The 10184-nt window shown below is 45.2% G+C and overlaps 2 protein-coding genes across 2 annotated transcripts in view; one reads left to right on the forward strand and one right to left on the reverse strand.

The window, feature by feature from the left end:
* Positions 1–2432, forward strand: part of UTP20 (UTP20 small subunit processome component) — a 65030-nt gene extending 62598 nt beyond the window's left edge. Inside the window, exons 61-62 of the mRNA XM_080394176.1 lie at positions 1585–1730; positions 2044–2432. Coding sequence (XP_080250302.1) covers positions 1585–1730; positions 2044–2199 — 302 coding nt within the window. The 3' untranslated portion in view covers positions 2200–2432. The remainder of the gene's footprint in view (positions 1–1584; positions 1731–2043) is intronic.
* A 416-nt stretch (positions 2433–2848) lies between these two features.
* On the reverse strand, positions 2849–8932 carry ARL1 (ARF like GTPase 1). The gene is made up of 6 exons (XM_080394193.1): positions 8692–8932; positions 6714–6851; positions 5258–5339; positions 4237–4348; positions 3388–3566; positions 2849–3185 (listed from the first exon to the last, which is right to left on the reverse strand). Exons 1-6 carry the CDS (start codon positions 8693–8695, stop codon positions 3155–3157), a joined length of 546 nt encoding a protein of 181 aa, XP_080250319.1. The 5' UTR covers positions 8696–8932; the 3' UTR covers positions 2849–3154.
* Between the last annotated feature and the right edge of the window lie 1252 nt (positions 8933–10184).

Consider the following 10184-nt stretch of genomic DNA (forward strand, 5'->3'; position numbering starts at 1 on the left):
GAACAGAGCGTAGGTCTTAAGGCAGGCAGAACGAGACTGCTGCTAAGTGTCATTGGTTTTGAATTGCCATGTTAAATCTGCTCTAAGGCTTAGGGGCACGAAGATCCATGCCTTCTGGTTAAAAGTGTTTCGGTTCCAATGTAAAATAAGGTGTGTTTTATGGCTGCTTGTTATTACTGTAGGGCAAGGGACTGTACAAGTTGGAATTGCCGGTTTGCTGGTGGTTGCTTGACATTTTCCCCAAACTCATCCTTCTGAAATGGAGAAAACGACCTTCAGTGTGCGGCCTGTGTGCGCAGTGGCTGAAAGAGTAACCTTTGCAAGTAGGGGAAAGGGAGCTGTGTGCAGGCAGGTGTATACCTGTGAACTGTGTACAGAACTTCTCCCTTCCTCCTGAATGAGTCCAGGTCACTCTGTCCTGCTAGATACTACCTGAGCAGGAAGAGTTGTTTCTCCCTGGAGATCTATGTTTGTTTAAAAGATTTAAAGAAACCATACCTGGTGGATGAAAGACAAACCAACTTCCCATTTAACACAAGTATCTCGGCTTAAGAGGAAGACAGTGGTGTTTAGTTAACACATTTTCATGAACCAAGTCAAGCAGAATCCAGTGTCGGGAGAAGAACAGAAAGCAAACCAAAGTATTATTCTAAATCTGTGGTTTATATATGCCATGAAAATTCAGTGTGCAGCACACTGCATCCTCACATCTCAGAAAGGATAGAAAAGAACTGAAAAAAAAAGTTAAAAACCTTGGAGGATAGTAGCAGTGTTCTAGGTAAGGAACAGCTGCCTTAGCTACCATTTATTTTTTAGCTAAGCAATTCAAGAGACTTGGAAAAGATACGGTAAAGAGTGGCAGTATTGGGAGTGGATAGAGATCAACTTTTTGCTTTCTCTGCCAGCACAAGAACCATGAGCCTTCAAATGACTTTTTCAGGAAAACTGCAGAGATGTTTTTTCGTATGATAGGGGATGTAGACCTTGGGAACTTGTAACTGAAGGATATGGAGGCAAGCAGCTTGCATAAGGTTCTCTCTGGTGGCTGTACAAGCGCTTGGAAGTAGGATCTGTTGGAAGACATTTCCCCAGAGTTTTCCCTTAGCACCTCTTTATAGCCTTCCTCCCAGTATCTTTTTTTTCCCCCCCTAGTGATTGTAGTAACTAACTAGTGATTGAAACCATTAAGATAGCCCTTACTGTGTGTACTAGACAAAGATGTTGACCAACAAGGCTGGAATCATCTGTTTCTAACAAAGCCTATTCCAAAAGGGCCCAGGTGGCTATCTATATACAGCAAGCCGCTTTTAATAACACCTGGCATACCCTTATCCCTCTGAAAAAAAATTAATCCTTCTCAGAAGCATTGTTTTTTGTTTGCCTGTGTGAAACACCACTTGTCCTCTGGGAAAGCTGGTAAAGAACCAGCAGCTTCCACAAGCACCTCTGCTGTGGTCTCTACAGATATTGGGCAAGATGAATCAGTACAGTTGTCCTTTAGTAAAGGCAGAGGAATCCTTACTAGGCCATTAGCTATCATTCCATATGCTGAAAAGACAAAGCAAATGAATTCTGTTTTATTAGATCCAACACTGAAGAACCTTGCCCAAGAAATCATAGAACTGCTCAAGAAGTTAGTTGGACTGGAGGATTTTTCGCTTGCCTTCTCTTCTGTGCAGAAACAGGCCAATCAGAAAAGAGCGATGAGGAAAAAGCAGAGGGCCTTGCAGGTAAGCTTCTGCCTTCTCTTCTGGAAAAAAGGGGTTTTTCTGAAGGCTTGAGAGCTGACCAGGAAGGTGAGTTGGAGAAAGAACTTCATCCTGCATTGAGGCAGTTTCAGTGTTTCATTTCTAAAACTTCCCAAGAAACTGTTCAAGATCAGCCTGAAGAGCACCGGTAAACCTGGGCAGAGCAGCCTCAGTTTTGAGGAGCCTAAGAAAGCATGTGTGTTGACTTACCAGCCACCAGTTTCTAAGGAAGTAGCTGATGTTTACAGGAACAATTTGTTTAGTTACAACTAACAAACATCTTGTTTTTCACTAGACTGTTGCAAACCCCGATATCGCTGCAAGGAGGAAGCTGAAGAGACACGGGAATAAAGCAGAAACCAGGAAGAGAAAAATAGAATTCCTGCGCCCTACCTATAAGGCCAAGAGACCTCGAAGTCATGCACTGAAAGATTTAGCAATAGTGGAATGAAGAGGTTTTTCCTTCTGGGAGGATTAGTTTATAAAAAGCTAAAATTTACTTTTTTAAAAAAATTACATAATTGTATTTATTAGTATTTTTCCATGTCCTGGTTTTCATCTGGGACCTTAAATAAATAAAAGCTCTTCAGTTTTTTCAAACCTGTATATTATTTACCAGAGCACATAGAGTTGAATAGACAACCACCATGATCTTTTATATTAAATTTTAGTTCATTTTTAAAAGATGGGTTATGTGATGACTGCATTTGTGCCTGTGAACATCCTAGCTCCTGAAGACAAAACAGTCTGCCTCCCAGCTTTGACTATTTCAGTTTCTGCAGCTGTACTGAATAACTTGCTGGCAGTTCTGGCTAAGCTGAAAGAAGAGGAGTAACAGCTCATGAAGGTGGAAGTTACATTCAAATTAAAGTATTGTATTGAAGGCTTTTTTTCCTTTCAGAAAACCAATGCTATGCTAACAGCTAGAGGTGCGCTTGTTATCTCCATTGCTGTACTGCATTGTAAAAGCACATCTACACTGAAGGATCTGAAGCATAACAACCTCAGCTTAAGAAAACCTCTTTAAATGCTCAGTTTTCTGGCTGTTAGAACTGGCAGCAGTTGAACTTGCTTACAGAAACAAGCATCACACTTATGAGTACAGCTGACAGTTCCGGATTTTATTAGTGTTTTAATTACACCAATATAGTAGCCACTCACACTTAAAACCAAGGGCAGGGGAAGACAAAACAAACTCTGCCAGGCAGTAAGACTTCCACAGAAATAAAGAAATGGAATATCATGATGTACATAGGCATTCGCTTGGTTCAGTTTTACAGTTCAAGAGAGGCATCCACATTACAGGAGTCTGTCCTATTTACAAGTATTTGTGGCCTGAAAGTACTTTACCGCCAAAAGAAGTATGTGGATATAGCTGAAACTTCTTTGCAATGGTCAGCTTTGTATCACTGCCTGCTCTTCAAGGCCTCCACCAACCTAGGAAAAAAGGTTAAATCAGTTTACTAAAAAGTCATTTCAATTATGTTGAAATATTTCCAAGAAAAAGCTACTCTTTCTTCTAACGTAGACTCTTGTCTTATGTCAGTCTTGCACAGATCCAGTCTTAAAAAATAAAACAAACCCAAGAGTAAAAGACATTTTTCTAATGAAGCTAGTATAAATTAGACTGTTCACTCACCACTCCATTGCTTCATCAAGCCCTGTGCCTTTAGTTGCAGAAGTTTTGAATATCTGCCATTTTCGGTCCTTCAAAGCTGGTAAGCCAAGTGCATTTGCCATTTCTGTGGGAGTCATGGCCTGTTCCATGTCCTGCTTATTTGCAAACACCACCAAAATGGCTTTCTTCAGCTCTTCTTCCTAAAAATAGGGAAATCATGCAAGATGTTGCAGAGACTTTTACTGAATTTATTTAAGCAGAGAAAACCCATAGAATGAAAAGAAGTTCCAGCAGCTCTCAAATAATTTTCAGTTTGCCAGTTTTGTTCTTTAGGAAATTCTTCAGTGAAAAAATGGTACGCACTTTCAACTCCAGCATGATACCACTTAGGTGCAATTCAAAACATGGTAGTTATGTCTGTTACATTATGAAACAAGCTGGTGGTTGGATTTAATAAGGTGTATCAAAAAGTTTGCAGGAATGTGGGAGGAAATACAAAGTTTTGCTCATCATCTTACCTTGTTCTATATATCCTACTATGTTTTGAAACTGAAGATCATACTAATTACTGTTAATGCTTCAGGGCCTGATTTTGCCACCACTGAAGTACTGAGCAGCTGCCCTTGCAGACAGATACATTTCCATATGACCAAAAGGCTACCTGTAACTTACTGCCCAGACAGTGCTGCATGAAACTATGAAATATCTGCAGCGTACTTTGTGCTTTTCAGTCAGAAGTGCTGCACGGGCTCATTCTGAAGTTTCACAAGTAAAGCTGAGCTTCATTTGGTTCACTAAATCAAATTTCATATTCACTCCACAAAGGCTTTGATTTCTCAGCTTTTGATACAATTGTCATCGTTTTCTTACCTCCAACATAGCAACAAGCTCTGATTTTGAAGTGCCAATTCTGTCCCGATCACAGCTGTCCACTACATAAATGACTGCATCTGTATTTGAATAGTAACACCGCCAGTATGGCCTGTAGAAGAAAGGTAAGTTCCAGTCATGCAATTTGCACTTTTAAGCAGTCCTTTTCAGCCAGATGCCGGGGTGGGGAGTGTAGCAGCCTTAAAACAGGGGAAGGACACAAGTCCTGGGGACAGACTTATTTGGGAATCAGCCTGCAGGACATCAGGTCCATAACTGTGGCACAGGGCAGAAAGGAAGTTTAAACACACAAGCTTTTGCCATAGGTAATCATTATGGCATATATGAGAAATCTTAAATGACTAATTTATACAGGCAAGTAACAAACAAGGCTGAAACCACCATTTTCAGAATTACCTAACTGAAACTAAAAAGGGAAGGAACCTGCACCTTACTAACTACACTGGACTTTACTACCAAGCATTCAAAAAGGAATCACAAAAAGATCATACGGGAGTACTGAAGAGATCACTACAATTACGCATATAATGAATGACTGCAAAACTTGTAACGCTTGCTGAAAAATTATCATCTGCAACTAAATGCTACTTCCTAGCTTTGCATTCTTAAGAATATTTAAATGTATGTTGGGGTTTACATCACTCACTTCCTAGCTTTGCATTCTTAAGAATATTTAAATGTATTTTGGGGTTTACATCACTCACTTCCCTCGTTCTCAGAATGCTACACAATTACCTACTACTAAGTAGATTTGTTTTTCAAAGTAAAACCGTGTACAAATGAAAACGTTCACTTCTTTCTTTCCAATCTGTAGTCCAAAACAGGTTTTACTAACTGAATTCTGAACAGAACGAAGTGCAACAGATGAAAGTGCTCTCATGCCAATGGGCTGGTTTTAAAACTTAATCCATTTTCAGAAGTGCCAGCTAGAAGAACTCCAAGAACGCAGTACTTTTTCGAGAAATTTAATTATATCTTTTGATTTTAAGAGATCTACTACCTTATGCTTGTCTGTCCTCCCAAGTCCCAAACTTGAAATTTCAGATTCTTGTACGTCACTGTCTCCACGTTGAAGCCAATGGCTGAAACAAAGTTAAAGAAAAATCACCAACAGTGGAATTGTTTATTTTTCTGAATAACATTACAGCACTTCAGTTTAAAATTTTCAGGCCTGAAAATTATCAGTAGTTACATTATGAAGTTCATGCCCTTTGCAAAGTCATCCCAACATTTATGGCTCAAAATAACATAATTTTTTTCTTTGAATAACAAAAGCAAATTGTAAACACATTGTCGAGATTTGTAACAAAAGCCAAGGTTGTTAAAAATGGATGGAAGGGTGCCTGAAATCACCACAACAGAGCAAGCGCTAAAAGAATGGCCTCTTTTGATAACCAAGCACACAACTGACAGCAATAAAATACCAAGGAATGTGTCCTTTGTGTCAGCACCAGAACTGTGTTCTCATAAGACCACAGCAGAACCAGCTTCTCAGCAGCAGACCTACCTGACACTGTGATATCTGGAAAATGGCAATAAGGTTACAACATACTGCATGTCATTCCTTTTCCTGCCAGCCCAGAGAAACACAACACAGGGAAGTGAATGATGGACACAGACTGCCTAAAATTTATGGCAGCTGAAATAAGCAAAGCCCTAGGGCTAAAAGATTATGGCATAGTAAACTGCTGGCTTCTAAAGGGCAAAAAAAGACCTGACCAAAGTCAATTCATTACGGCCATTCAGGAGGAACCCAAGAGACATGACAGGGACTCAAAAAGCCAAGCATCCCTTGTTCTTGACGTTACACAGAGTGATCGTGGCCAGACCACTTCAGCACACACACACTTCGGTGTTTGTAATAAGTGAGCAGGGCTGCATGAATGCCAAGACAACCGGTGAAGTCAGGTATGTTTTTTTAAGCATCATCTCCTTCCATGAGATCTCACACCAAGTTTTGTTATACCTTCTACATAAAGTTAAACAATCTGATTTCTTCTTCTTCTCTGTGTTAAAAGTTTATATAACAAACTGAAGACCCTTGTCAAAAAAAAGAAAAATAGGTACGACTTACTGACACCATCCCAATGTACCATAATAATGATCTCTAAAATTTGCATTACAGCTATATTTAGAGACAAACAGCTTACACAGTCAACAGTGACCATCTACTGAACGTTTACCTATCAAGAAAAGCCTGCCAAATCATGGTAGAAATCTTAAGGTCAAATACTTTTTGCATTCAGCAGGGCAACGTAAAATACTCCTTTAGGCAGTACTTCTATAGCATGCTGTAATACTTCTATGCAAGAAAGTTCTTAAATACAACAGTGCAAGGCTCCTACAAAGTAAGGTCCTTTTGTTTACGAAGGAAGCACACAGCGAGTTCAGCTGATAGCTTATGGATTAAAGCTACAGGCAAACTGGCTATTTTCACTAAGGGACTGATCACTTACTCGGAATGGTGGTAACAACTTCTCCAACTTGTAACCTGTAGAGAATTGTTGTTTTTCCTGCTCCATCCAGTCCCAGGATGAGAATCCTCATCTCTCTGGTTCCAAACAAACTGGAAAAGATGGTGGAGAAAAAGCCCCCTACAAAAACCAGAACACAAAAGATGTTTTGATTTCAGCTAACAATATGGAAGATACGGAAAGGCAGACAGATCAATCACATTTCTTACTGGGCAACAATATATTTTCTCCGGTGAAAACAGAGAAATCTAGGTTGTAACCTAGACACCTGTGTGCTGAACTACATTTATTTTCCTGCTGTTTATGCTGCTATTTTATGGTAGCTCAACCCAGCAAAATCATGTTGCAGCAGCACCAAGCTTCCTCTGTGTGGTTAGGAATTTTTCCCCCTTTTCTCTCATATGCCAGAACTTGAGCCAACTACTTTCTGTCTGTATAGAACACTTATATTTTCAATACAAGAGACTATACAATCACAGGAAAGAACTCCTTCTGATGTTTACCGTTTCCCTAAAGGACCATCCACTTCTTTTCTTGTATGAATCAGTAGGTACATGTTAAATCACAGTCCATTACAAACTATGAAACTGCACTAGATTAAGTACACGAATGCTACAGAGAAATCTAGGAGCTGATTTTAAATGCCTCTTTCCCCCCTTTTTTTTTTCTTCCCAAAACTGGCTTGCCCAAACATCTCATTTATTCTTTAAATGCATGGAAGACTACTTGTGGCCAGACTAGTATCTGATTTCCACTTATTAGATGTTTAAGTGCAGAAAGAATACTAATGTTGTAAGCCAGTAAAATGTTATTTTTCCAATTATTTTTATAAATATACCTAATACTAAATAATATTTTTTTTAATCCACCTAAACCCTGTAAAAGGTAATGAAACACCAAAGAAGCTAAAATCACATGTGATACCTACATCGCAGAAGAGGCGAATGAAAGATTTGCAACCAAAGTCTTACAGAAGAAGGTTTTGATAAAAATTATTCCCAGCGTTTGCCTTTCCAGGGGAAGTAGGGAGCAACGAGCTGCATGCTTATACCTCAGAAGGAGTTCACACCGGTAACAGGCTGTGGGCCTGGAGACCAAGGGCAGGTGTGCGGGCCCCTCTGCGGGCGGGTGTGCGTGGTGCTGCTCGGGGCGCTGCTGCCCGTGCGACAGGCACAGTGCCCGCGCAGAACCGAGCTGCAGGTGTTCCAATAGATACAGCCCAAGTAAAAGGCTACCGGGCGACCCACGGAGGCCTAGGCGCTAACAGCTCTCCTCTTGGTAACCTGCTCGCCGCCAGACACCTCCCGCGCCCTCCTTACACTGCAACCGGCTTTTCCCGCACACCAAAACGCTGCCCCAATACACCTGTAACAGAACCGGTGCCTGTCCACCGCCCAGCCCCCACACCCGGGGCCTCCTGCCGTTCCACCTACTTTACTTGCTGTTCTTCACAGCTCCCTTTCCAATTAATTCCTTGCCAGCAAGCCGTTACGGGCTGAACCAACACAGCCGCGCCTTCGGAGCACGGAAGCGCTGCGCTCCGACCGACGGCAACTCCCGGCAGCACCGAGCGGCCGAAACACCGCCCCGAGCGCCCCAGGGAGCGGGCCCACCCCGCGCTGCGAGCCCGGGAGGGGGCAGCGGGCAGCGACCGCTCCCGCCGGCGCTGCCGGGCAGAGGTCGCGGCCCGCAGGCGCCCCCTCCCCTCGCCCCGCCGCGTTCGCCACCCACCCGGTCGGCTGCGCAGCTCCCACTCCCGCTCCGCCCTCCCCCGCGGGCCACTCCGGCCCCGTCTCCACAGGCCGCCGGGGGCGGGGGGCCCCTCGCGCCGCTCCACGGGCCGCCGCGCCCGCGCGCCGGGGCCCGCCGCCTCGCGCCAGCCGCGGCCCCGCCTCTCCCCGCCGCGCCCCGGGCCCGGCGCCGCGCGCTGAGGCCGCCGGCGCCGCCGCCCGCTCCTCACCCATGCCGAGCCGCTACGCCGCGCCGCGGGCGCCCCGTCCCGCTCCGCTCCGCCGGCCCTGCCACCGCCGCCCGCAGGCTCCACGTCGAACGCCGCGGCGAGTAAACGAGGCGCCGCCCCCGCCCCCCCCGCGGCCTCGCCGTTTCGACACGGAGCCGAGAGGCGCCCGCCCGCCCTCAGCGAGCAGGGGCAGGGCTGCGCGCGGGCCCCCGGCGCGGGCATACCGGGCGGGGGTGGGGGGGAAGGGGGGGACACGAAAGGTGTGACCCAGCGGCCCGGCAGGAGCGGTGGCGAATCTGCGCCGGCGGAAGAGCGGGTCCGGGGGGCGGCGCTGAGTCCGCGCGTGCCTCGGGCGGGGCTTCCTGCCGCCCGCCGCGCCCGCACGCGACCGCACGCCGGGACTGGCGCACGCGGCTGGAGGCAGGCGCCGGGTCACGCCCCTCCCGCCCTGCTCCGAAAACAACGAAACCGAATAAATAAAGAGAGCGAGAGAGCGTGTGTGAGAGTGTGTGTGTGTCTGTGTGTCAAAAGCCAAGGAACTTTATTTGCCCAACAATAAATCTGCGAGTGCAAAGGAGAGAGAGCGAGAGATAAGGAGAGAAAGGAAGGCAAGAAAGGGGAGGGATCAGAGCGACAGCTACCCCCACCCCGGAGCTGCGGTGTCCCAACAGTCCGATTCGTTTCCAAGTCCGGTGGGGAAACGTTCTGTCCCATGTTAGTTGGCTCCGTTTTTTACAGAGTTGTTACAAGCTGTTCTGCTCAACCACACCCCCCACCCAACAACGGTGTACGTGCCCAACGTTCCTCAGGGGCCTCCAGGCACCTTGACCCCCCTCCCCCCAGGTCTGGGCACGTGCACAGGGGTTTGGTTAAGTTTTGCAGGATCAGCCTCCCCCGTTGCTCCGTGGCGTCAGTCAGTAGATAAAACTACGGTGGCAGTGGTGTTACCTTCCTGCCTTAACAATGTATAGATCATTCACTGTGGTGATGGCGTGAGTTTCCTGCCATGGCCATGGGGAGACAGCACATCTGCTGCGGCGATGGTGGGTCTCACCAGCGCAGTGTCTTAAGTGTGTCTCTGCGTGCGCATCTGTGTGTTCGTGTGTCTCTCTCCTCTCCCCTCCCTTCTCAATTTGAAGTAGGCAGGCTTCCATTCATGATGACCAACCTTGCCTTCAAAAGGCAAGTGAATACAAATAAAACACCACAAAACAAATATGCGAGTTAGCCAAGCCATAATTCTCAATTCAGTGTTGACAAGCATAAAGATGCAAAATCATTTCAATTCCAACATACTGCATGGAATGTCTTTGCTTGTTTATAGCATACATAAATTTTAAAAAAGATCTATGTAAGTAAAAAGATCAATGCACAAGTCTTATGGAGATGATGCTGTGAAAACGGCAGAAAGTCAGTCACATGCCTCTACAGAAGATCAGTCCATCCACCTGGGGACCATGATCTCCATGCAGTTTTAATCCCTGGAGTTATAA

Source organism: Falco punctatus (genome assembly GCF_963210335.1).
Source record: "Falco punctatus genome assembly, chromosome: 6".
In the NCBI taxonomy this organism is placed as follows: domain Eukaryota; kingdom Metazoa; phylum Chordata; class Aves; order Falconiformes; family Falconidae; genus Falco; species Falco punctatus.

Excerpts from the sequence above, each read along its gene's own strand:
- ARL1 (XM_080394193.1), bottom strand. Across the intron at positions 5,340-6,713 it reads AGTTGTTACCACCATTCCGA|CCATTGGCTTCAACGTGGAG; the intron begins GTAAGTGATCAG and ends ACTTTGTTTCAG. Across the intron at positions 3,567-4,236 it reads AGCTTGTTGCTATGTTGGAG|GAAGAAGAGCTGAAGAAAGC; the intron begins GTAAGAAAACGA and ends CCCTATTTTTAG.